Genomic DNA, 27884 nt, shown 5'->3' on the forward strand with positions numbered 1-27884 from the left:
CTTTGTGCATACCACAGCTGGCACGCACCGGCGGACTGATGCGGGCGCGCGTCTCCGTCTGTGTCATAGACTCCATTCTATGCAAGGGCGGATTCCGCTCTCCGTCCAACGTATTCATTCTTTGGACGGACGATGGAATCCGCCCATGCATAGAATGGAATCTATGACACGGGCGGAGACGCGCGCCCGCATCAGTCCACCGGCGGGTGCCAGCTGCGGAATGCACAAAGGGTTATCCTTCGCCATTCCGCAGTGTGCACGTACCCTAAATCTGTAAGTGTACCCTGAGGTACTCTCACAGAGTGTGTAGAATTTCACGCCATACCGTGATCTCTTATTGGGACGGTACTGGCGGAAAAGACGTGTCTGGGGGGCAGCGTATGCTACGCTACCCCCAGATGCGTCATTGGAGGATGAGGATGATGAGGATGAATGGAGGAAAGAAGGATCCCCCCATTCATCCTCACTGGCTGTTTCGGTGTCGGAGGCAATAATAGCGTATGCGTCCGACACCGAAAACACCCTGGGGGCCATCTTTATACGGGGAATGGTATATGGGGTATGTAAATGTGTAGTGGTGTAGTGTAAAATTTTATTCCGTGTAGTGTAATGGTGTTTTTTACATGTTTTTTTTAACATTAAGTATAAAAAAAAAACTACGCCAAGAAAGGAGTTGCCGATAAATGTGCGGTACTTATCAGCAGACCGTGGCTGTAGACCTCCACCAAAAAGGAGGAGTTGCTGATCAGCGGCGCACTTACGTGCGATGCTGATCAGCACTCAGCGGCGATAGGGTGCGGAAAATAAAAAAAAAAAAAAATGGAAAAAAAATACAAAAAATTTCTTCAACCCTATAGCTACTGATATGTGTATTATATACACTTATCAGCCGCTAGGGGGCAGTAGAACGCAAATTCCGGAAAAAGCCAAAGTTTGACGACGCTGGAGCCGATGATTACCGAAGGGGACCGCCGGAAAAAGCCGAAGGCGCGGACGAAGACGAGGACGCGATCGGAACCTGGAATTGGGACGCTGGATCAGGTGAGTTTGGGTCAATACCTGCTCTGGACACCTCAGCTACCTAGCTGAGGTGTCCAAAGCAGGTATTTAACCCCTTCATGGGGTACTTATATCGCCGTGATCAGCCGGCCGGTCACGGCGATCGGGACGTGGCACCGTGGCCACCATTACTTTTAACAGTAATGGCGGCCGGTGCCGTTCTTGGACAATGAAAAAAATGTAGTAGGTTTCTCAAAGACACATTAGAACTCTGTCCATTGTCATTGTCAATATATGACAATGGCCTGGGGGATTGTGTATGCGAGGAAAACATACTCCTTGCAACCATCGACGTGGAGTCATTGTATACACGTATTCCGCATTGATTGGGAATAAATAGTATCCGTGAATTGTTGGAAAAAACAGATAGGAGCAGAGAGTATATAGATTTTGTTTGCGAAGCACTAGATTTGATCTTGTCCAATAACACCTTTATGTTTGAAGACCAATGGTTCCATGGGTACTTCAGTGGCTTGTGTTGTAGCAAATTTATTTTTGGCAGTTTTCGAGATGCACTTTATTTTTAATACAAAAAATCCTTTCCTTAGGTTTATCCAGAGGTATTCACGTTTTGTGGATGACGTTTTCATTCCTTGGACAGGATCAGAAGTAGATTTTGAGGAATTTATATGTTACCTGAATCAAGAAAACACAATGAATATGTTTTCCACTAGCAAGATTGACCCCCATGAGATGGAGTTTTTGGATGTCGTGGTGTCCGTAAAAAATGGCTATCTAGAAACAAAAGGCTATAGGAAACCCATGGCAGCCAATACTTTGCTTCATTACGATAGTTACCACACAGAAGCAACGAAGAAAGCAGTGCCCTATGGGTAATTTCTCCGGTTGCGCTGTATGAATAGTACAGATGAGACTTTCAGAATTCAAGCCGCAGCGCTAAAACAACGCTTACTCAGCAGGGGATATCCTGAAAAATTATTGGATGAGTCCCTGCAGAAAGCCACACAAAAAGATCGAAATATCCTTCTCCGTAATGCAGCGAAATCTAAAAAATTAAAAAATAATGTTAATGATCGATTTGCGTTCTCTTTTAGATTGTCCCCAATGGCCACACAAATCCGTAAGGCTATTCACAAATACTGGTATCTCATAGAAAATGACGCAGCATTGTGTGAACAGGCTGAGAAAAAACCCTTCATTGCCTTCAGGCGGAGCAAGAGTATTAAAGATACAATAGTGCACAGTAACATGAAAACAGGAAGTAAAGATGGCACAGCTTGGTTGCGGCATGAATTAAAAGGCAATCATAGATGCGGCTCCTGTAACTGGTGTACATATATGTATAAAGGTACTGGTTTGAACATAAATGGACAACAGATACAGGTTAACGATTTCATCTGTTGTAGAACCAATTCAGTGATCTATGTAATCTTCTGCGAATGCGGAAGATTCTACATAGGTAAAACAAAGCGGGCGCTTCATTCCCGTATTAGGGAACATTTTTATTCCTTTAGAACTGGCTCTGGTGCACCAAGACTCATTAATCATGTAAATAGTGTACATAGTGGCAACTTATCTGCAATTAAGTTTGCAGGAATTGAAAGGGTTAAAGTCCGAACAGGGGAGGATAGTCATCGCCTTCTAATGAAGGCTGAGACAAAATGGATCCTGCGTACTGAAGACGAGGGTCCCGGTGGCCTGAATGATAAAATAGATTGTAGCTTTCTGATATGAATTGTGTGTCCAATTGTTTTTATATGTTTCAATGTTTTTAATCACATGTTCACCCACGTCACTCTGTTTAGTATACTTAGATAGGCTGACGTAGCGAAGGGGGAGGGGTCTGTTGAAGCGCAGAAGCGCGAAACAAGCCTGTTACCCGCATCTAGCTGGCGTCTGCTCTGCAAATGTCCGCACGTATGTAGAAAATAAAGAAGTTGTCTCCAATGCCGGTGAGTGCAGTTTTCCTTTTCTACTTACCAGAGTTCTAACATAAAGACTGCTTTCACACTAGCACCGCCATGCATACCTCCCGATTGCTGTCTGGTTGTGGCGGGGAGCGGCTCCAGACTGTAGTGCCGACCATATCTCTCTTTGCTTCATTGTCAATATATATTTAGTTTATTTGATCCTTTTCAAGGGATCAAATATACAAAAATATTAACAAAATCCAATAGGTAGCAGTAGACATACTTACCTGTCCGCACTCCTCCAGATGCCCTACAGCAGAGTTTCCCAAACGGGGTGCCGCGGCACACTGGGGTGTCGGGAGAACGCGCCAGGGGTGCCGCGGGACCCCGGTGGGAACTGTCACTTTAATATCCCTAAAAGCTGCAGCCGCGCACGCACTGAGCGGGCAGAACATTCAATTGAGCAGAATGTAGGAGCAGGGCCTGTCAGCGTCCTGCTCCTACATTCAATCTCATAGGCCGCCGACACTTCATACCTGCAGCCTATGGGACTTGGGGACGTGACCTCTCCGGCCCTGCGGCTCGCAAGATGGAGCCCGAAGAGGAAGGAGAGCTGCTCCCTGCAGCCACACAGCGCGGATTAGGTGAGTATGATGTTTTGTTTTTTTAACTATTGGTGCATATTGGTATACTGCAGGGGGCATTATTATTATATGGGGGCATACTTCAGGGGGCATTATTATTATGTGGGGGCATACTGCAGGGGGCATTATTATTATGTGGCGGCATACTGCAGGGGGCATTATTATTATATGGGGGCATACTGCAGGGAGCATTATTATTATATGGGGGCATACTTCAGGGGGCATTATTATTATATGGGGGCATACTGCAGGGGGCTTCATTAGTGTATGAGGTCACAGCAGGGGATCCTACATACAGGGGGCAGCCCACATTTCTACTCACTTTACTGCATATAACACCAAACAGCGCAGTTTCCAAAGTATGGGAGCCTATAGAAGGGAGAAAGGAAAGGAAGTTGCGAGAAATGTGTGGAGCCTAAGGCTGGGTTCACACTGCGTTTTGGAATCCGTTTTTTGCAAAAAACGGATGAAAAACGGATGGAAAAAACTGATGCATTAGTGTGCATCCGTTTTGATCCGTTTTTCCATTGACTTCCATTGTAAAAAAAATGGATCCGTTTTTTTTTTTACGGACGGACGCAAAAACGGAGCTGACACTATTTTTGTGTCCGTTAAAAAAAGGATCCGTTTTGATCCATTTTTTTTTACAATGGAAGTCAATAGAAAAACGGATCAAAACGGATGCATACTAATGCATCCGTTTTTTCCATCCGTTTTTCATCTGTTTTTTTTTGCAAAAAAACGGATAAAAAAACGGATTGCAAAAACGCAGTGTGAACCCAGCCTAAGATGTTTGTCTCAGGTTCTGAAGAGAAGAATTGTAGCTGGAAGAAATAATCATGGTGGTCCGGGCCAGATAGAGAGGAAAAGGGAAGGTGACACCTCAGATCAAAGAGGACGTCACCTGTGAGTCACTGAATGACGTTTTTTGTATTTTGTAGAACATTATCTAGTAGGAGTGCCCCAAGCTAATTTTTTTTCCAAGGGGAGTCCCGAGGTTGAAAAGGGTGAAAAACACTGCCCTACAGCATCGGCTCCGATCCCCTGCTCAGTGACAGCCCACTCAGCCAGTCATTGCGCTTTCCCTGTGATTGGGTTGTCACTGAGTATGGGATCGGAGTTGGCGGTAATCAGGAGGAGTGTGGACAGGTAAGTATGGCTGCTTCCAAAACTATTTAAATATTCGTAATACTGCACTGACATGCTGTGTCAGTAAAGTAGTGGTAGTGGTATCACTTCTCATCTTTTCTTCAAAATGTTTGCTTTACTTTGAGCATTTTTTGCATTTAGGCGTGTAGATTGTTTTCTTTTCACGCTCTTTACTTTTCTAAGAGCTTAATAAATCTAAAAACACTATTTTACTGCAGTAATAAATAGCATCAGATTGATCCTCCAGTTACTCGTGTTTTATACCTCCTGCCTACATAAAAAAAAAATAAGTAATCTATGTAGTGTATCTTCTATATAGTATTATGTTATCTATGTTATCCTGAAACAAATGATCAGAGAGGCTTCTCAAAGTGGATCATGAATAGACTGGCATGTAAGGGTGCCATCCTTGTGCCCATGGCTGTGCCTCCACATTAGTCATAGGTATTATTATTATGTGAAATGAAATTATTTCACATGATCAGTGATAAGTTAAGTGGACTATGGGCCCTGGGCTATTTCCTAAAATCTGTCTTACTCCCCCCCCCCCCCCCCCACATGGCAAGGTATAGTTATGATAAGAGTCAAAGATTTGTCTTTACTGAAATGAACCATTTTTTGAAATAGTTTGTCACATTTGCGTTTCATGGATGACATATTTATTGTGTGGTCAGGGTCTAAAGAACAGTTCACAGCTTTTGTTAATTACCTAAAAAAAGATGGGAAAATGAATATGGCCTTTACAGCAGTATTTGGTAGAGATTCACTGGATTTTCTTGACGTGAGGGAACAGGTGGTGGGTGGACAGCTTGCTACATCTGGATTCCGTAAACCCACGGCCATGAATGCTCTTCTCCATTTTGATAGATTCCACCCCCTTACGTCAAGAGATCAGTTTTTAAGAATCAGTTTTTAAGACTGCGCCGTCTGAATAGTACAGATGAGGGCTTCTTACACCAGGCTCAGGAACTCAGTGATAGATTAGAAGAGAGGGGCTACCCCTTGAATATTATCAACACAGCAAACAATAGAGCTCTAGTTAGCTCTAGGGAACAAATGTTGCAGACCAAAAAAAAGAAAAAAGGTGATAGGAGATTTTTTTCTCATTTAGATACACAGAAATGAATAAAGTCATTCAAAGTGCAATACGCAAACATTGGCACCTAGTGGAAGGAGAGGAGGATGTCAGAGAAGTTGCATTGAGAAAACCGATTTTCTCTTATAGACGGACCCGTACCATTAGGGATGCTCTCGCCAATCCGAGACAGAAGAGCCAAAATAACAATAAAAATTGGCTAGAAAATGCTGCTCCGAAGGGAAACCATAGATGCAGGAGGGTAGAGAGGTGACCATAGGGGGCATAAGATGGCAGATCAGACCATTGATTACTTGCAGGTCTACGTTTGTAGTGTATGCCATTGTGTGCCCCTGTGGTCACTTCTATATAGGAAAGACAATCCGCCAACTGTTTATTAGGTTCAGAGAGCACCGCAATTCCATCCACACAGGCGTAGGTTCATCACGTCTAATAGATCATGTTAATGAGAAACATAATGGTGACAAAAATGTCCTTAAATTCTTAGGATTGGAAACGGTGAAGCCTCCCAGAAAGGGCGGAGACCGCCATCAAAAGTTGTTGAAGCGTGAATCCTGGTGGATAATGAAAACAAGAGCAATGGAAGCCTTAGATGATATGAGTATTTTTGTGTAACTGCATGTTCTAGATTTTCTTGTGTGTAGGTTTTAACATTGATTCATTTTTGTACTGATTTGAAATGTATTGTGTGAGATGCAGGTATTTGCCCCACAGTGCGCCTGGTACATATGGAGTTAATTTGTTTAACATGCTAGTTGATGCTGCTGAGGTATTTAGCTGCGCCAGGGCTATGACGTAGATTATGTGAGCCAGTTGAAGCGCGCAAGCGCAAAACGTTTGTCGCTCCTTTCGGTGGAACGCACCTGCCATTGTTGTATTTATCTTCCTGTAATAAAGCATCTACTTCGCTGATACCGTTGAGTGCAGTGGATTTCTTTGTTGGACTGTTTGACCATTACCGAACCATTGTGCCTTATCCACGAGCACCACTTTAGCGAGCAAGTTGTCATCGGTGCTGTGTCTGCGGGGCTCGAGAAGCCGTAGTGCCTGCTTCTTCTCTCTATGCTGGTATAATTATGATAAGTCTTTCACAAGTATGTGAGTGTGTTCCGTCACCTTCTTGGTGCCCAAATGTTGTTGTGGTTCTTTGAGACCATTAGTTAAGATATTCTGTTCCTGTTCCAGCTTTCCTTTGTAATCCATACCATATATCTCTGCCTCTGCCTAATCCCTTCTGTACTGTATCAGCTCTCTTGCTGCAGTACCAGATGGTTAACGCTGAACCTGTGCCACCTACTGTGTTGCCCCTCTTGAGTGTTGACTGGGCCTGTTCCCTGGGGGCACACACTGGTACTATCTGGTTTGCTGGGCCAGCTCACACTGGGACCTGACTTGTGGAGCGACCTGGTACCCTTTAGCAGCTGATGTCCAGCTTATGTGCCCCGGTGCCGGATAAGTGTAAAGACCTAGAGAGCAATCTACTCCTAGACATAGTTCAAAGTCAAACCAGTTCAGCAGCAAAGCATGTCAACACCCGGGATGCCGACCAAGGAGGGGGCTGGTAATTTATGACTGGTCCGCTTCCTCTTCTCTCCGCTCAAAGAAGTAACATGTTACTTCTTCGAGCGGAGAGCAGCGGCAGCAGACAAGCACGCGTCCTCTCATTCACTTACAGCAGCACACTGAGCACGGCGGGATTCCGCGGCGGAGAGGAGAGGTCCGCCGCAGATTTACAATGTGTTTACTTAGTGTGAACTGGCCCTACAATTGGGGTCTACACTACTACTTGGAGAAGGCTTGTAGTATTCCTGAGGCACAGAGCTGGAAGCCTTCTCATCTATTAGAAATGATAAAATTCTTTCAGTTATCATAATGATACCTATTACCAATGTTGGGGTCCGGCTATGGGTACGGACATGGTGCCCTCATATGCCAATCTATTCATGAACTGTGATCATTTCATCCTCTCTGTTTGTTTAGAGACAACATAGTGTAACAAGCAATGGGTGTGGACCGCTGAGCTACTAAACTGGTTTGGCTCTGAGCCACTGCCAGGAACACAGTGTAGGTACTTTCTTTCTTTACCCTTCATTTAGGATACAGAAGCTGGACTTCTGCTACTAGAGGGTACCACATTTCTTCTCAGGAGTGGTCCAATTTTTGGCAACTGCTGGCCCAGCAGACCAGATGGTACAGATGCCATTGGGTGAGGCAGGGAAGAATACACCATACATGGGCCAGCTACAGTACATACCCAAATATACAAAAGTCAGCCACATACCCCAACATACAAGTGCCAGCTACATACCCCAATATACAAGTGCCAGCCAAATACCCCAACATACAAGTGCCAGCCACATACCAGGACATTGGATTTTTTTTATGGTCACTTACGTTTTTGCCTCGACTGAATGGTCATCAATAATCACCACCGCCATGTCTGCAGGATTACTGAAGAGGAAAGACAGTAAAAAACATCATTATCACATCTATCCCGAGTTTAATGGCTTAAATGATGCAGCCTTGAAATTCCTAAACATCTCTCCCAGTATAACACAGGGCATCAAACCACTGACAGACAGCTGGTTCCTGCTGCCACCACTAGATGGAGCTCCAGAACTTACAGTATAAGCTTTACACACTGACATTAAAGGGGTACTCTGGAGGTTTTTTTTTTGTAAATCAACTGGTGTCATAAAGTTATACAGATTTGTAATTTACTTCTATTTAGAAAATTTCCAGTCTTCCAGTACTTATCAGCTGCTGTATGTCCTGCAGGAAGTGGTGTATTCTCTCCAGTCTGACACAGTGCTCTCTGCTGCCTCCTCTGTCCATGTCAGGAACTTTCCAGAGCAGGAGAGGTTTTCTATGGGGATTTGCTACTGTTCTGGACAGGGGTGTAAGTAGGATTCATGGGCCCCATATCAACACACAGTATGGGCCCCATGAACACTAGTGTTTAGGGGGGGCGGTGTATTCCACCCTGCCCCGGATGGTGTGGCTCCTCATAGAATCCCGATAGAAAACCTCTCCTGCTCTTGAAAGTTCCTGACATGGACAGAGGTGGCAGCAGAGAGCACTGTGTCAGACTGGAAAGAATACACCACTTCCTGCAGGACATACAGCAGCTGATAAGTACTGGAAGACTGGGGATTTTTAAATAGAAGTAATTTACAAATCTGTATAACTTTTTGACACCAGCTGATTTGAAAACTATGTTTTTTTTTCCCTCTGGAGTTCCCCTTTAAACAGTTGATTATAGTTGTGCCATGATAGAGCAGTGCTGCAGTGTAAAGCAGGATGATGGACAGAGCAGTAATCTGATCTGAATTTCATACTCCCAGCAGACAAAAGTTATAGCTACAAGGTCACCCTGGAGGCTGATAGGGGACAAGGGTTCAAAATGGTGACACAAACCAATAGATTACTCATACTGCATGTTATTAATAGCAACAGGAAATGATGAAAAGGAATCTGAAACCTCCCCATAGCAACAAAACAACAAACATTCCAACACAGTTATCCTGCACAAAAAGAATGGAAAATGTAAAAAAAGAAAAACCTAAAAAAAAACCACACACTTGAAAACCTGGGCTCATATTGCTTGCGCACTGTGTGAACATAGCCTTACTGTGCCTGTGATGAGACCCCTGTGCTGAGCGCTGATCTGTGGGTCCTGGGACCAGGTCAGCAGAGTCATCTCATTTATCTATGACACCATTAACTCCCATTAAAGGGGTTGTCGAGGATTAGAAAGAACTGCAAAAACAGCGCCCCCTCCCTCTCTCAGGTAACGTATAACTCAGCTCTATTCACTTCAATGGAACTGAGCTGCAATACCGCACACAACCTGAGGACAGGAGAGACGCTGTTTCTGGAAGAAAGCAGCCATGTTTTTCTAAGGCTGTATAACCCTTTAACTCCCATAAAACATCCTCTCTCTATACAGCTGATACAGGAAAGACTGTGCAATTCTCCTATAAGGAAGTTGTATAAAAATAACATTTCTATAAAAAGAACAAACGCATGATTTCTCATGTATGGACTGAAGTCTCATGATCACATACATGACGCTGACGCTCCCTCTAGATCAGAGATAGGGAACATCCGCCCTCCAGCTGTTGCACAACTACAATTCCCATCATGCCCGCACAGCCTGAGCTTTAGCTTCGGCAGTCCAATCATGATGGGAGTTGTAGTTTTGCAACAGCGGGAGGTCCGTCGGTTCCTCATCACTGATCTAAGGGGATACAAAATGTGTTGCACAGGATGACTAGAGCCGGATCAGAGGTCTGCACTACAGGAATAGAAGTGTTTATAACTTTGTTCAGTATTAACAAGAAGACGCCATTAGACACACCCTGCACAGAGGAGTCAAACCTAGGGCCCTGCAGCTGCTGCAAAACCACAGTTCTGTCCAGGCATGATGGGAATTGTAGTTGTGCAACAGCTGGAGGTGCACAGTGTGACCCCTGGTCTACCCTCACACCTCTCTCCCTCTGGCCTCGGTCAGCCACCATAACAAATGACTCTCTCTCTGTCCTTGGTCAGCTGCAATAACAAGTGACGACACTCTCTCTCTCTCTCTCTCTCTCTCTGGTCAACTCCAATAACAAGTGACCCCACCTGATTTGTGGAGGTGGCGATCAGGCCGACCACTCACCTGTGCCAGTCTCTGCAGCCTCTGCTTTCCTCTTCTGTTGTTATTCCTTTCGTTTTTGTCCCTTTTATAATACTGCCTCATCTCCCGCCTTACTGTGCCGTCATATACACGCCCCCTCAGGCCATTGAGGCTCCTGTAACACTCTCTTTATTTTAATTTTTTTTGTTTTGTTTTTAACAATGAAAATAAATCCTGACCTATGTCCGCTCCTCTCTACATCCCACACACTGTATCAGTGGAACCCTCATCAGCTTACATTGTCCCTCCTCTTGTGTCACCATGAAATCACTGAGTACTGACTGTCTGAATCATCTTTTCGTGCGGTAGTTACATACTGTATCGGGGGGCACCCCCGGGGGGGGCGTATAGGTTTAGGCAGGGGTGGATTATAATGTGGGAGATCTCCTGGGGCCCCGTGTGAAGTCCATACTTCCCACCTCATCATACAGTGCAGTGCAGCACATCACTTTGGGGCCCACCGGAGGATCCTCCCATTCACCAGCGGACCCCTGAGTGATGTGCTGCACTGCGGGGCCGTCCCGGGACGTGTGTGTGCACCTGGGAGGTCTGACACTAGCAGCGTCTGTAACACATGCTGCTTGTGCCAGAAGACAGAAGAGCATGAGAGGGGAAAGGAGAAGCGTATGGGAGGTGGGTTTGTTAATTTTATTACATTTTTGTCTAGTCATCCCGGAGGCCAGGCACTACTATAGGGGGGTTACACACAGGGGGCCATGGGACTAGGGGGCCATCTACAATAGGGGGCAGCAGTACAGGGGACCATCTACTAGGGGGACTACTTACAGGGGGCCTTCTTCTATAGGGGACTACACAGGGGGCAATCTACTATAGGGGAACTACAAAGGGCGGCTTTACTATAGGGAACTACTCACAGGGGGCCAACTACTAGAGTAGGATAACTCACAGGGGGGCATCTATTATATTGGGAATAGGGGCCTTCTACTATAGGGTGCAGAAGCACAGGTGACCTTCTATTATAGGACTACTAACAGAGCACCATCTTCTATAGGGGACTACTCACAGGGGATCATCTACTATAGAGAGACTACACAGTAGGTCATCTACTATGGGGGGACTACACAGGGGGCCATCTACTATAAAGGACTACTCACAGCGGGCATCTGCTATAGGGAGACTACATACAGGGGGCCATCTACTATAGGGGACTACTCACAAGGGCATCTACTACAGGGGACCATCTACTATATGGAGACTACACAGTAGGTCATCTACTATGGGGGGGACTACACAGGGGGCCATCTACTATAAGGGACTACTCACAGCGGGCATCTACTATAGGGACACTACATACAGGGGGCCATCTACTATAAGGGACTACTCACAGGGGGCATCTACTATAGGGGACTACTCACGGAAGGCTATATTTACTATAGGGGACTACTTACAGGGGTCCATCTACTATAGGGGCAGTAGCACAGGGGGGCCTCTACTATAGAGGACTACTCACAGGGGGCATCTACTATAGGGGACTACTCACGGAAGGCTATATTTACTATAGGGGACTACTTACAGGGGTCCATCTACTATAGGGGCAGTAGCACAGGGGGGCCTCTACTATAGAGGACTACTCACAGGGGGCATCTACTATAGGGGACTACTCACGGAAGGCTATATTTACTATAGGGGACTACTCACAGCGGGCATCTACTATAGGGACACTACATACAGGGGGCCATCTACTATAAGGGACTACTCACAGGGGGCATCTACTATAGGGGACTACTCACGGAAGGCTATATTTACTATAGGGGACTACTTACAGGGGTCCATCTACTATAGGGGCAGTAGCACAGGGGGGCCTCTACTATAGAGGACTACTCACAGGGGGACAACTACTATAGCAGGATAACTCACAAGGGGCCATGTATTCTATTGGGAATAGTGAGCCTTTTACTATAGGGGGCAGAAGCACAGGGGGCCATCTATTATAGGGGAGTACACAGTGCACCATCTACTATACAAAGACCAAATTGATGTCACCCCCAGCACTGAAGTGTAAGATCATAACCATGAGCATCTTAGAGCAAAAAAGATGAAACTTTCTGATTTTCAGCTACACGTGACGCCAAGTTCTCAGCGGTGAGAAACTATATAGGGATAAAACACCAAGGCGGGAATTTATCAAGGGCTATTTAAGTGAATAATTGGATTTTTTACCTTTGCGTTTACACGAACGATTATCATTCGAATTTGATCGTTATCGTGCAAATTCGCACGATAATCGTTCCGTGTAAACGCAGCATAAGCACTGATCGTTATAAAAACCAAATTGTTGCTTAAAAATCGTTAAGCGATCGATTGGGCGAATTATCGAATTAGACTCCTTAGTAAATGTCCCCCAGGTGAGCTGACTGGATAATAGTCTGACTGCTTGGTGGTCCCCGTCCCTTTTGCTGGTGGCAGGTGAGATCCTCTCTATAGAGCCAGGATGGGGAACCTGCGGCCCTCCAGCTGCCGCAAAACTACAACTCCCATCATGGCCGGACAGCCGAAGCTTTAGTAGTTTTGCAGCAGCTGCGGGTCGCCCTCCCTGACTGACGGCATTGGCAGCCAGTGCTGTAATCTCACGGCTCCCTCACACTGACAGCTCGTGACAGGACGCGCCACCCATCCGTTCCCGCCCTCCCTCACACGCCACGTCACTAGCTCCCCTCCCCCATATATCGCTGCTCCCTCAGGGCTGTGAGGAGAGCTATGGCGGACGATGAGAGTTTGCGCGCAGCCCTCAGAGCGCGGATGCAGATGGAGGGTGAGAGCTGGCTCCTGCGCCTCCTCTCCCAGGTCACCTCCCCTCCCGGTGCTTCTTCCCTCCGCAGCCTGCAGCTTCCCGCTCCCGCTATGACACATGGGATGTCCGGCCTGGTCTCCTCACGGGCCCTCGCTCCTCTCCCCGCTCCCCATCCTGTCAGCACCGCTCCCCCTCCTGTTAGCACCGCTCCCCCTCCTGTCAGCTCGGCTCTTATGTGCTCCAGGCTCCTGTCATGGTCGCTCGGCCATCCTTACAGCCTGTCCTCGGCCTCTCAGCCGGCCTTCACCCCTCCCCCAGCTTCATTAACCCCTGCTGGTCTGGTGGCTGCAGCAGGGTCAGGGGTGTCTATGCACTCTGCAGCACACAGTATCCTGAGCTCACATGCCCCAGTGCTGTCAGCTGATGGGGCAGTTAATGTGCCCCCCCTGCAGCTGCCACCTTCTGAAAGGGCTTATTATATTGCCCCACAGGGTCTAGCCCTTAAGGCAACTCCTGATGCTAGGGCCCAGGATCCTCAGTCCGCTTCTGGACATGTCAGCAGGCAAAGATCCCGTTCTCGACATGACCGTAGGCAAAGATCCCGTTCCCGACAGGTCAGCAGGCAAAGGTCACACTCCCGACATGATCGCAGGGACAGCAGACAAAGATTTCGTTCTCGACGTGACCGCAGGGACAGCAGGCAAAGGTCCCGTAATCGCAGGGACAGCAGGCAAAGATCTCGTTCCCGACGGGTCAGCAGGCAAAGATCCCGTAACCGACGTGACCGCAGAGTCAGCAGGCAACGGTCTCGCTCCCGTGACCGCAGGCAAAGATCCCGTAACCGACATGATCGCAGGGACAGCAGGCAGAGGTCCCGCTCATCCTCTCATGACAAGGCCCAGGATCCTCCATCCCGTTCGCAACCTCACCGCAGGGTCAGCAGACAAAGATCTCACTCATCCCCTGGTGACAGGCGCTCCCCATCCTCTTCAGATAGTGGATCGAGCGCATCTGAGGGGTCTATGCACAGGAAGGCCAAAGATGTAAGCCATCAGGGATCGTCACACTCATCCAGGGTGGAAAGCGGGGGACAGGCAAGCGCGCCACTTCCAGATCTTGTTCCAGCTGCTTCAACATCTGTGTCTTTGGTTTCTTCAACTCCTGCTCCTCAGGGTTCATCGGGAACAAGTGAGTTCTCATTTACGAGGTCTTAGGGTTTAGGCGGGTGGTGTCGTGAGGTTCTAGCTGGTTTACAGAGGATTAAGGGTAAATTATCATACACTGCGATCAACCAGGCAAAAGCCCCCCCTTCGTCTGTGGTATTAGCCCCCTGGGTGCCCCCCTAGATGAAAAGGTCAAAAATAAAGTGTGGTCAAACAAATATGTGGACATTTGGTCCTTAAAGTGACACTGTCTCCCCTTTGTGCATTCTGACATCTCTACACAGGTGTAAAGGGTAAATTTAGCGTTTTTCATACTTTATTTCATATCATACGTCATTGTGCTTGTTCAAGTAAAAAGTGCCCTTTTATCAACTGCAGATTGTATTAAGTGGGCGTGGCCTCGCGGCATTAGTGCCACCTAACCCCGCCCACAATGGCACCGCCCCCTTGACACCCATTGGTTGGCCGGCGTAGAGGGGGTGGGGTCTAGACCTTTTGGCCAGTCTGTTCCAATGGCCAGCGAGGGGGCGGGGCTAACTGTGACACTTAACACAATCTGCAGTTGATAAAAGATCACTTTTTACTTGAACAAACACTATACTATATAGTGTATATATACTATGTGTATACACTCCGGCCGGGATTTCCTCAGAAGGCAGCACTACGTAAGTTCCGTGGGAATCATGGCCATTGTCACAACGGCCATGATTTTAACGGAACTTACGTTTTGTGAACATAGCCCAATACTGTTGGACTAGACATGAGCGAGCAAGCTCTTTCACAGTATTCGCTCAATTCACTCGATTGTACTTGAGTGAAAACTATGTGGTGCTCCAGTAAAACCGATAGTCTCCTCCCTGCATGTTTAGCGGCTTTATCAAATAAACATTCGGGCAAGGGGCTAAGGGGGTCCTACTACTCAGCAGCTATGTTGGCTGCAAGCATAGCAGTGATTGGCTGGCTGCATCATGTGACCTGGGTGTATAAAGACCCAGGTCTCCTGATGCTCAAATCACTTGCGGTCTGTTAGCTGTAGGGCTTAGGGCCCTATTACGCGGAGCAGGCAGATTCGCTTTCTAAAAAGGCAACGATCAGCCAATGACGGTGATTATCAGCTGATTATTTCTTTTGGTCCTGCCTAAAAATCATCAGCTGCCAACTGTGCATCGTTCTGTGTAAAAGCAGTGCACGGCCGATAGCTGGTTACTGAAAAAATAACAAAAACTTACCTTTCCATGCTCCTCGATGTTCCTCTCGCTTCTGTTCACCTGCAGCCACCTAATCTTCTACACTGGTGTCTGATTGGCTGCTCAGCCAATCACTGGCAGTGGCGCTGCCCCATCTTGGCCAGTAATTGACCGAGTGGCCTGTCAGAGACAGTCTCTGAAGTTCCAGTGACTACTGCTGGCAGTCAGAAGCGAGGAGGGTGGAGAGGTAATGTATATACTTTATTATTTACTATATACAGCAAGGGCTGCACGGACATCACTCAAAATTAGCCCTTTATCGAGGCTCACTAAACTAGTGCCTGTCTAGCAGATCAGTGCTTGTTTACATTAGGGATAGGGCCAGGTAATGTACGGTTAGGGTGGTATTACACGGGACGATGGGGGCCAGATAATACCTGTAAACGAGCAGCGATCTGCTAGATCGCCGCTCGTTTACTGGGCCTATTACACGGCCCGATAATCGTTAAACAAGGGCTGCAGGGACATAGTTACCGATGTCCTTGCAGCCCTTGCATAACTATATACATTACCCATCCACGTTCCAGGGCTGCTGCTGCGGTCGTCTTCTCCCCGGGTTCCGCGCGTTGTAACGTCAGAGTGGCCTGTCAGCTGACAGGCCACTTAGCCAATCACAGGCCGGGACCGCCGCAGCCTGTGATTGGCCGGGCGGCCTGTCAGCTGACAGGCCACTCTGACGTTACGCGCGGGACCCGGGGAGAAGAAGACCGCAGCCCTGGAATGTGGATAGGAAATGTATATTGTTAGTCACCGCCCGCGCACCGCTATGACACGTAGCGGTCGGCGCCAGACAAAAATAGGTCAGAACCTATATCAACGATCAGCCGATGATTGTATTTATTACATGGAACGATAATCGGCCAATTATCGTTCCGTGTAATAGTACCCTAAGGGTCCATTTACACAGAAAGATTATCTGACAGATTATCTGCCAAAGATTGAAAAGAGGAGAAATCTCAGTCTTTCCTTTATGACCTGATCTCTGTTTATAGTCCATTCCTGGCTTTGGCTTCAAATCTTTGGCAGATAATCTGTCAGATAATCTTTCTGGGCCCTATTTCACCAGACGATTATCATTTGCATAATCGTTAACGATTAACGATCTCAAACGACCGCTATTGTGAAAGACCTGAAAACGTTCACTCATTTCCATGGAACGATAATCGTTACTTATGATCGTAATTGCGATAGTTTTTCTTCGCTATTGCGTTCGTATCTATTGCGAACGAACGACGTCTTATTCAATGCGAACGATTTGCGAACGTTATGTGAATGAGCAACGATAAAAATAGGTCCAGGTCTTATAAAGCGATCAACGATTTCTCGTTCGGTCGTTAATCGTCAACTGCGTTTCAACCGAACGATTATTGTTTAGATTCCAACGATTTAACGATAATCTGAACGATAATCGTCCGGTGGTATAGGGCTCTTAGTCAGGCAGGCAATTAGCTTTGAAGGAGAAGTCCTTCAAGCATTTTTTAGAGGGGGTAGGCTGGTTTTGGGTGCATAATTAACAGTCCTTACTTACTTCTATGACTGCCATGCCGCACTTTCCCCCGAGTTGTGATTACATTCGAATTGTAGATTGCGTTTCCACAGCTGCCAGACTTGCCCTATCATAGATACTCTTTAAAGAATTGAAAGTGTCCTCAATCAAATTCCAGGGCTCTGAAGAATACTGTATTGTTATTCATTACCACATCCTTGGACCAGTATCTTCCCGCAGTTTTGCCATGGTATTTAAATTTCAAATTAAATTTATATAATTTCTTTAATTAAAATTTTTTAGGAGGATCATGCCAGGATCTTTGCCTCAATTTGGAAGAAGGTCACCATCGGGGGCCTCCATCAGACTCTTGTGCACTATTTTTACGCGGGTCACCACCAGGCTCTCGCCCACAATTATATGGCATGTTCCCACCAGGCTCTCATGCAAAATTTTTACTGCGTGTGCATGAGCCCCTCCCTTATGTGTAATGAAGGATGTATGGGATTCCCTCTTTCCTTCTAATTTTTGGCAGTCCTTGCACATGGTGCATAGGCTTTATGCATTTTAACAGGATTGGTCTGACCCTGTCACAAAATAAGTAACCGGTAGGTGTAGTTTGATTCCTCCTTGCCTGCGGCATCTATGGTTGTCAGAGGGTCCTATTCCACGGCTGATGGGGGCCCGATCAATAATGTAAACGAGCGCCGATCTGCTAAAGTAGCGCTCGTTTACTGGGCCTATTACATGGCCCGATAATCGTTTAGCGAGGGCTGCAGGGACATCCTTACCAATGTCCTTGCAGCCCTTGTTTAAACACCAGACTTTACCTAAACATGTTGCAGGTCTTCTCCTGCGCTCCTTTTTCCTCCCGATCCTGCGTGCAGCAGCCAGTGATTGGCTGAGCGGTCTGTCGCTGCGTAAGGAAGAATCAGCACAGGAGAAGACCTGCAACATGTTTAGGTAAAGCATGGTGCTTGTGGAATCGCTGGTCGCCCGCGGCGCTTCGTTATTCCATGCAGCGATGCGCGGTCGGTGCGTGATGATTTTAGGTTTGAACCTAAATAAATGATCAGTTGATGACACTATCATCGGCTGATTGTTCTCTACTACACTGATCGATAATCGGCCAATTATTGCTCCGTGTAATAGGGCCCAGAGATGACAGGAACTAAGGTAAGAGATGGGCTAGCTTTTAAGGGATGTAGGAAGAGGATTTTTGAGGAGGAATTGTCAACACCATTGCTAATGCTCTGACTCTTCAATTGGCAGGCTCTGTACACACGTCTACCTGGAGACAAGAAGAGGAGACCACCTTGCCCTCAGTATCTGTAAGACCTATTGGACCTCCCGTGATGCCTCAGATTTCTTCATCTGTAACACCGACCAAGAGGCAGCAGAATGGTAAGCCATGGTACCCTCTGGTGGGGTGGCGAAATGTTTTAGGTTATGAATCAGAATGGTTGGCTCTGACAGTAGAATACCTTCTAAGGGTACAAACCCACTTGCCGGATCTGCAGCGAGTCTCCTTGCTGCGTTTTTGCAGCGAGACTCGCTGCAGATCCCAGCCCTATACTTTCATTAGCAGAGAAACCTGCTGCGATTTTGTCTGCAGCCCTCCCCATTAACCCCCTAGCCGCCGGACATTATACATTACCGGGTCCCCGTTCCTGCTTACTTCGGGGCTCCCGGTGTCTTCACGGCCCGCCCGGCCAATCAGTGCGCTGCGGCGGGGCCAGCCCCCGGCCGCACGATCGCCCCCCGCAGCCCCCTGCAGCCCCGATCGCCCCCAGCATCCCCCGGCCGCATGATCGCACCCCCCGGCCGCATGATCGCACCCCCCGGCCGCACGATCGCCCCCGCAACCCCCGGCCGCACGATCGCCCCCCGCACCCCACCGGCCGCACGATCGCCCCCTGCACCCCACCGGCCGTACGATAGCCCCTCGCACCCCCCGGCCGTATGATAGCCCCCCGCACCCCCCGGCCGTACGATAGCCCCCCCGCGGTGAACGATCGTGCGGCCGGGGGGTGCGGGGGGCGATCATGCGGCCGGGGGCAATCAGGGGTGCAGGGGGGGCCGGCAGGATATACATTACCAGGTCCCCGCTCCTGCTTGCTTCGGCGGCTCCCGGCACGTTCCGCCCGGCCAATCAGTGCGCTGCCCCGCCGCAGCGCACTGATTGGCCGGGCGGGCCGTAAAGACACCGCGAGCCCCGAAGCAAGCAGGAATGGGGACCCGGTAATGTATAATGTCCGGCGGCTGGGGGGTTAATGGGGAGGGCTGCAGTTTCTCTGCTAATGAAAGTATAGGGCTGGGATCTGCAGCGAGTCTCGCTGCAAAAACGCAGCAAGGAGACTCGCTGCAGATCCGGCAAGTGGGTTTGAACCCTTAAAATCGGAGGCATTGCACATTGTGGAGCTGCACATGCTTGCGGGCGTCCCTAATTTTTACCTCTGTGGTTGGGGGACTGTCAATAGGGCTTTTCATTTGTCTGGAATAACTTGATAATTACAGATCCTGCCAAGGCTGCAGGGTGCATGTCAGCACTGTATCTGTACTTACCTTTCCGTCTCCCTCGCAGCTGACAGATCTCGGACACCCGTTCCCCCCTGCTGTGTCTGTTTTAGAAACATCCATTGACGTGCCACTCCCTCTGGAAATGGCCTGTCATCATTGATGTAGCATCTGCCGGGGAGCAGGACAGGTAAGTATACATTGCTGACATGCCCGCAGCAGGACCCACAATTTAATTTCTGCTCCTGGTGGGTCTTGTACAGCATTTGCCATCAGCTTGTAAGTTATTATGCGAGACACTGCTTGTGTCTATGGACTTTTAGAGTAGACAAGTATTGGTCTTAAAATCTCAGCCATGGTTATGGGAGATAATGCAGTACGGGTTTGGGAGTCCAAGACCGATGTTTCTGGGAGAGGTGTATGGGTCCCACTGCCAGCGGTGGATGGATAGCCAGCTTTGCTCAGTGCATTTTGTATCTGTTTTTTCTACAGCTTCGGCTGGTGGATAACAATTTTCTCATCCACCCATATGGTTTGCCACTGTTTTTCAGTTTGATTCTGTTGGATTGGCCTTCCATAGGCCGAGGTCATGTGTCTTGGCATGTGGCGATGCTTTTGCTTTGCTTCTTACCCAAATTGTTACAAGATTTTTTTTCTTTTCCTTTTTTTTTTGTTTTGTTTCTGCAGGTGTGGATGCTCCAGTTGTATGGATAATTGGCCACTCGTATATCGCTCAAGCAGCCCAACATGCTGAAGTCAGACCTGGCGGCAAGAATCTTGGGTTCCGCAACACTGAGGTGTTCTGGCGTGGTATTCATGGGCTGCGATGGTCGCAGGTCATGCTTGAGGTGATTGGCATTGCAAAGGAGTCCTTGGGGCCTGTTATCCTGGTCATCCATGTGGGGGGCAATGATATTTTTCACCTAAAATTGGTAGAGCTTCTGACATTTATGCGTTCCGACGTTGAGCGTTTTGGTATATTCTTCTCCAAAATGATCCTTGTATGGTCAGAGATTACGCCCCGTGTAGTTTGGCAGGGTGCCAGGGATCCAGCTGCAGCGGAAAGAGCACGCAGAACTATCAATGCGCGCATGTCGCGATTTGTTCGTTCTCTTTCTGGTGTGGTAGTAAGGCATCGGCAGTTCGAGAAGGATAATAAAGATCTAATGTCCGCCGACGGTCTCCACCTTACAGAAAAAGGCATGGATATTTTTCTGTCTGGTTTACAGGAGGGAATCGAACAAGCTTTGTTTTCTTGGGCGGTTGGAGCCTCGTGTGGGAAAACAAGGTCTCCTCCACGGGGTAGTCCTTGAAAGGAACCTTACAGTATAGTAAATGTGCCCACTGGCGGCATGTGGCAGCCCTCCCTGTAGTTCCCACCTATAATCTCCCACCAACTGTAGGGATCAAATGTTTAGTGTGTCACGTCCCAAGTGGTGGCGGAGTGGCATGAGCCCAGTAAGAGCAGAACACCTCATGTTTTAACTACTCCAGATATATACGCGGCTGCTTCCTCCCATCGGCCTCCCAGTGTCTGCTGAATCTGGTTAGCCCGTCTCCCACCCTCGTTCCCTTTTTGTTTTTTTTATGTTTTTTATTTTTTTTCTGTGGTTAGAAGTCTAACAATAAGAGGGGGTCAGGGTTAGTAAGGCTGACTTGCGTGGCAGGGAGCTGCCGTGGCATACCGCTTACTAACCCCTCCCCCCAATACACAAGTGTTTGGCACCGTGTGCCAGTTATTTCGTGAGTTAGGTAATAAAAGCTGTGGTATATGGCACCCAGCAAAAGTTGTTCTGTGTTATGTCTTCATTTCTGGAAGGAGGGTGGATGGTTGGTGCCTATATGCGCTATATTACCTGAGGTATTAACACTTCAAACTATCAGAGGTGTAAGTGATGTCCAAGACATCAGTGCAGTAACTACAAGAACCTGTTACCTATCTGTATTTGCTTGAGGCAAAGAGACAGTGGACCGGCAGCTAACTGCTCCAATTCAGTCGGTTCAACCTTGGGCCGGGCACTTTAGGCAGACTTCAGCACTTGAAGATAGGGGTGCACCTCTCAGAAAATGCAGTGTACAGGCATATAAATCCAAGAAAAAGAGAATGGAGAAGGCACTCACCATAAAAAATCTTCTTTATTTAATCCAAAACATAAAAGGACTTTCTATACCAGTAAAAATAAGAAAATGGACACTAAAATTACTTCTACCTGCCAACCCGATGAGGCTGGAGCTGTGGCTTCCAATACACCTGCTATGCAGGATAATGTGCCAAAAAACGTACCAGCACTAAGGAGAAAATTCGACGGGGACACGGGCGAGGAAGGAAAAACGCAAAGTGTGAAAAGGAAACAAGTCTCGTGGAACAACCTAGGAGACTTTCACTAATTAACGATCCACCCCTGGTTGTAAATCTAACTGACGTGCACCTAGATGAAAACGTGACTGCAGTCCTAAATAAGGGTTTACATTTTTGTGTCACTGAACAGTTCGACCTCGTTGAGTTCGAGGTGGATCTGTTCAAAGCCACACGCAAACTACAATTAAAAAAGTTTTTTGATGTGCAGCCCTTTGTGGTAGGTAATTCCTCAACCACCCCAGAGGGTGACATGGCTATGTCATCTAATGCCTTGGGTTTTTCTTTAGCAGGTGTTACTTCTCATAGTGATACTTTACTAGCATTACTAGACTTAGCGAACGATAATGTTGAGCTGTGTACGTCTGATGACGCTAATAAAAGTTTTTTCACAGGAGGTATCACGTCTACTTTCTCCCCACCAATTCCCTCTGGGAGTAATGTAGACTTTTTTAAAAACAAATTTCTTCAGGATATAAGAGCCCTCATATACCCCGTAGACAAATCGAATGTCCCCCAAAGAAATGTCAGCCCTTAATTGGTTAAAAAATAGAGATGACATTACTGTGAAAAAAAACGACAAAGGCGGTAATACGGTTTTGTTGTGGACCACTGACTATCTGAATGAAGCAATGCGTCAGCTTAACGATAACAGGACCTATACTAAATTAAAGGAGAACCCCACTACTAGAATTAAATCCCGCTTACAATCATTCCTTAGAACCAGTATGGAAAAAGGCATTCTGTCTAAAAATAAAGCTGAAAAACTATTGCCAATTACACCTAGACCTCCTATTTGGTACCATATTCCAAAAATCCATAAAGCCATTATGCCCCCCTCCAGGTCGTCCCATTGTTTTGGGAGTGGGCTCGATTACCGAGCCACTCTCGAAATACGTGGACTGGTTACTTAGACCCCTTCTTCCTAGAGTGCCCTCACTAGTTAAGGTTACCAATGAGTTCTTGGTGGCTATCCAAGACCTTAACTGTGTTGAGAACATGATCTAAGGCACCATAGATATTGAAAGCCTATATACTAGGATCCCTCACCAGAGAGGGGTAGAGGCTATACGGGAATTACTTTCTTTTTCTGATAGATCTCCTGAGTTTATCAACTTTGTTTGTGATGCACTTACTTTGATTTTGGAAAAGAATGCTTTTACTTTCAGGGATGACTGATATATCCAAGACGAGTGTACTGCGATGGGTACGCCTGTCGCATGTACCCTTACAAATTTATATCTGGCCCTTTTGGAAAAAAATATGATTTACAGTACTTCTAACCCATTTCATTTTGCCATCAAAGGTTATTTTAGATTTGTTGATGACGTGTTTATTTTGTGGGAGGGCACGTCTGACATTTTTCATGATTTGGTTCAATACCTCAATACTAATTCCATGAATATGACTTTTACTTATAAAACAGATCCCCATCAAATTGAGTTTCTAGATGTATTAGTGTCCTTGTCCAATGGTAGCATTAATACTACATGCTATAGAAAACCCACATCTACAAACACTTTTCTTCATTATCAGAGCTACCACCCTTCTCACATTAAAAAAGCAGTCCCTTATGGACAATTTTTGCGTATTAGACGCATCAACAGCAGTGACGATACTTACCTTATACAAGCTAATGAGTTGGTGGCACGTCTAGTAGCCAGAGGGTATCCGTTAAAAGATTTAGAGGGCGCACGTGACAGGGCCTTTAAGGTGTCACGTGCTTCACTCCTGAAAAAGAAAAAAAGTGAGAATGCTATGAAAAAATCTCCTCAAGCCACATGTTTTACCTTTTCCTTTAGGTTTAGCCCCATGGCTGATCTTATACGTACTACTATTAAAAATAACTGGTACTTAGTTACGCTGGATCCTATTTTATCCAAATATTTTTCCCAGTAACCTTCGATCTCTTTTTGCCGGTGTAAAAACGTCAAAGACTCATTAGTCAGCAGCAAGTTTAGAGAAACAAAAAAAGTGAAAGATAAATCCTGGCTTACCAACTCTCCAGTTACTATTAAATGTGGTAACTGTAATTGGTGCGATTCCTTTCTTACCTGTAAAACTATCCAATTAGGGGGTGTCACATTTCGTATCTCTGATCTAATCTGTTGCAAGACCAAAAATGTTGTTTATGTTTTAATTTGCAGTTGCGTTTTATTTTATATCGGTAAGACCATTCGCCCACTCAACAGATTTTATGAGCATGTACGTTCACTAAGAACAAGAAAAGGTGTACCGAAATTAATTGAACATATGAATGTGTTTCATGAAGGGGATGTTAAACATCTTAAATTCCTAGGACTGCAACGGGTCTTTCACAAGGAAGGCATCGAAACAAACAAAAATTTCCTGCAAAAAGAAACCAAAATTATTCTGAAAACTAACTCACAAAGTGAATGTGGGCTCAACAAACGAATTGATTTAAGTATGTTTTTGTAAAATACTAACCTCTTTCCCTCTCACTGCTGAATTCTTGGAAAACTTCATTGTAACTTGTGGACACAGGTGAGGGAGTGGAGTAGTGTCTGATGATGCGCGTGTGAAATGGCTGTTACACTTTTCTTGTGATTGCGTGGCGTCCCCGCCGACTGCTACACGCTCTGCCTGTTTTTATGTTTTGGATTAAATTAAGAAGATTTTTTATGGTGAGTCCCTTCTCCGTTCTCTTTTTCTTGGATTTATCTATCAGTATTTGCAACAGGCCGTGAAAAAATGTTTACAAATCAACTGGTTTCAGGAGGTTATACAGATTTGTACATGCTTCTATTTAAAACTCTGCAGTCTTCCAGTACTTACTGCTGTATGTCCTGCATGAAGTGGTGTATTCCCTCCAGTCTGACACAGCTCATACAGCAGCTGATAACTACTAGAAGGCTGGAGATTTCTAAATAAAAGTAAATTACAAACCTGTAATTGGTATAAAACATTTTTCCCCTCCGGCGTATCTCTTGAAAATATAAACTTGTTCTAAACAATTGCTGACTTTCTGACGACCCGTTTCCTTTAGGCATATACGAGGTGGAAACCAGGCCCCAATTTCTAGTAGTACATCACTTTATTAATGTACTATTACCATATCCTCACATCATGTGACCAAGAATGCAATGGTTGCTCCGGCTGAGCTTCAGCGGTCCTGTGTGAACCTGGGGGAAACTTCTAGAAGATCCTCACTGCAGCCGCCACCAGTCAGAGCCAGAGAGAAGCCGATCCTCAGTAACATACACATTAAAAAAAAGTGGGGACGTTACATAGAAGCAGCTTTTTCTGACTGAAGAATAAGGTTCTTTGGTCTAAATTCTTAGTATTATGGCTGGAGACCTTGCACTGCCCATCACCTGCCCCCATACCATCCCTACAGTGAGGAGACCAGGCACTGCCCATCACCTGCTCCCATACCATCCCTACAGTGAGGAGGAGACCAGGCACTGCCCATCACCTGCTCCCATACCATCCCTACAGTGAGGAGACCAGGCACTGCCCATCACCTGCCCCCATACCATCCCTACAGTGAGGAGGAGACCGGGCACTGCCCATCACCTGCTCCCATACCATCCCTACAATGAGGAGGAGACCGGGCACTGCCCATCACCTGCCCCCATACCATCCCTACAGTGAGGAGGAGACCGGGCACTGCCCATCACCTGCTCCCATGCCATCCCTACAGTGAGGAGGAGACCGGGCACTGCCCATCATCTGCTCCCATACCATCCCTACAATGAGAAGGAGACCGGGCACTGCCCATCACCTCCCCCATACCATCCTTACAGTGAGGAGGAGACTGGGCACTGCCCATTACCTGCCCCCATACCATCCCTACAGTGAGGAGGAGACCGGGCACTGCCCATTACCTGCCCCCATACCATCCCTACAGTGAGGAGACCGGGCACTGCCCATCACCTGCCCCATACCATCCCTACAGTGAGGAGGAGACCAAGCACTGCCCATCACCTGCCCCATACCATCCCTACAGTGAGGAGGAGACCGGGCACTGCCCATCACCTGCCCCCATACCATCCCTACAGTGAGAAGGAGACCGGGCACTGCCCATCACCTGCCCCCATACCATCCCTACAGTGAGGAGGAGACCACTGCCCATCACCTGCCCCATACCATCCCTACAGTGAGGAGGAGACCGGGCACTGCCCATCACCTGCCCCCATACCATCCCTAAAGTGAGGAGACCGGGCACTGCCCATCATTTATCCCATACCATCCCTTCCGGGAGAAGGAGACCGGGCACTGCCCATCACCTGCCCCATACCATCCCTACAGTGAGGAGGGGACCGGGCACTGCCCATCACCTGCCCCCATACCATCCCTACAGTGAGGAGGAGACCACTGCCCATCACCTGCCCCATACCATCCCTACAGTAAGGAGACCGGGCACTGCCCATCACCTGGCATAGCATAGACCAGTGTATGCAATCCAATGATTGCACGTAATAGTCCCCCAGGGAGACTTAAAAAGTAAAAATGTTTTTGAAAGTAACCCAAAGCCCCTCCCCCAATAAGTTAAAATCACCCCCCCCCCCCATCCCATTAGACAAATAAAACATGTAAAAATAATTAAATAAACATGTTCTATATCGTAGCGTGCGTAATTGCCTGATCTATTAAAATATAACAATAGTGATCCTGTGCGGCAAACGGCGTAAACAAAGAGAGGGGAAAAACCACCAGGATTGCTGATTTTGTATACAAAAAATAATAATAAAAAGTGATCAGAATGTCTGATCTACAGAAATATGGTACAAATAAAAACTAGAGATCATGGTCTTTAATAAGACGCCATTACAAAGTACACTTGTTCCCTAAAAAACACAAGCCCTCACATGGCCCTGTAGATCTTTGAAGGTGAGGATGAAAAAACAAAATGCAAAAATGAAAATTGGTGCCCAGTCATTTACACCATTTAGTGCTGGTTCATGAAAGGGTTAAGACTTAAAGTGACTCTGTACCCACAATCTGCCGCCCCCAAACCACTTGTACCTTCGGATAACTACTTTTAATCCAAGATCTGTCCTGTGGTCCGTTCGGCAGGTGATGCAGTTATTGTCCTAAAAAACAACTTATAAACTTGCAGCCCTGTGCCAAATTGCCGTGGCCTGGAGTGTCTGTGACCTAGGATTACCACACCCCTCCGTCCCTCCTCCCCGCCCCTCCATCCCTCCTTTCTCATTCATCACTTGTCTGAACACTGCACAGGGGACTTAACGATTCAGCACATGTGCAGTGTTCACACAGGTGATGAATGGGAGAAATTGTTCTAGGGGCATTCCTAATGATGAGGAGGGACGGAGGGTTGTCGCAATCTTAGGGCATGGATACTTTAGGCCACGCCAATTTGACACAGGGCTGAAAGTTCAAAAGTTCTTTTTTAGGACAATAACTGCATCACCTGCCGAACGGAGCACAGGACAGATCTTGGATTAAAAGCAGCTATCTGAAGGTACAAGTGGTTTGGGGCGGGTCAGATTGTGGGTACAGAGTTGCTTTAACCTTTATTAATTGTATTAAAAGTATCAATATGTGAAAAAATGTACCTAATCACTTACTATACCATGTAGTACAATATGCGATCACTAGAGGGCAGTGTTGCTTGATTAAATGGACATACAGTCCTATACTGCTGGTCCATGAGGCCGTGCTCCAATGCCAATGAATGGGCCGAGCGGCACTTAATTCAGTCTTGTGTTATTAGGAATCAGACACGTCGGTCTGTGCTCTCTTCGCCCTGCTGACTTGATCTATGAAAGGGTTTGGAGAGTCTGCATTCCACTCTATGGATATTGAGAACATCAAACATATCCTCGGCTTATTATATTTTATTATAGAAAAGAGGAAAATGAACTTATTACAAACT

The 27884-nt window shown here is 46.9% G+C and overlaps 2 protein-coding genes across 4 annotated transcripts in view; one reads left to right on the plus strand and one right to left on the minus strand.

Annotated features, from left to right (window-relative positions):
• LOC138769554 (uncharacterized) overlaps window positions 1-11955 on the minus strand; it is a 33135-nt gene extending 21180 nt beyond the window's left edge. For 2 of the 3 annotated variants that reach the window (XM_069948116.1, XM_069948114.1), the window contains exons 1-2: window positions 10483-11955; window positions 8214-8270 (exon numbers count right to left, since the gene is read on the minus strand). In XM_069948116.1, the coding sequence (XP_069804217.1) occupies window positions 8214-8257 (44 nt within the window). In that variant the 5' untranslated portion in view covers window positions 8258-8270; window positions 10483-11955. Of the gene's footprint in view, window positions 1-8213; window positions 8271-10445 lie in introns of all 3 variants that reach the window. The other variant, XM_069948115.1, reaches the window with a different exon arrangement.
• A 1164-nt stretch (window positions 11956-13119) lies between these two features.
• Window positions 13120-21455, plus strand: LOC138769753 (uncharacterized). Its single transcript, XM_069948398.1, has 3 exons — window positions 13120-13273; window positions 18421-18552; window positions 20353-21455. Exons 1-3 carry the CDS (start codon window positions 13219-13221, stop codon window positions 20976-20978), a joined length of 813 nt encoding a protein of 270 aa, XP_069804499.1. The 5' UTR covers window positions 13120-13218; the 3' UTR covers window positions 20979-21455.
• Window positions 21456-27884: the final 6429 nt, after the last annotated feature.

Source organism: Dendropsophus ebraccatus, chromosome 12, assembly GCF_027789765.1.
Source record: "Dendropsophus ebraccatus isolate aDenEbr1 chromosome 12, aDenEbr1.pat, whole genome shotgun sequence".
In the NCBI taxonomy this organism is placed as follows: Eukaryota; Metazoa; Chordata; class Amphibia; order Anura; family Hylidae; genus Dendropsophus; species Dendropsophus ebraccatus.

Excerpts from the sequence above, each read along its gene's own strand:
- LOC138769753 (XM_069948398.1), top strand. The coding sequence starts at position 13,219 with ATGGCGGACGATGAGAGTTTGCGCGCAGCCCTCAGAGCGCGGATGCAG. Across the intron at positions 13,274-18,420 it reads AGCGCGGATGCAGATGGAGG|GCTCTGTACACACGTCTACC; the intron begins GTGAGAGCTGGC and ends TTCAATTGGCAG. Across the intron at positions 18,553-20,352 it reads GACCAAGAGGCAGCAGAATG|GTGTGGATGCTCCAGTTGTA; the intron begins GTAAGCCATGGT and ends TTGTTTCTGCAG.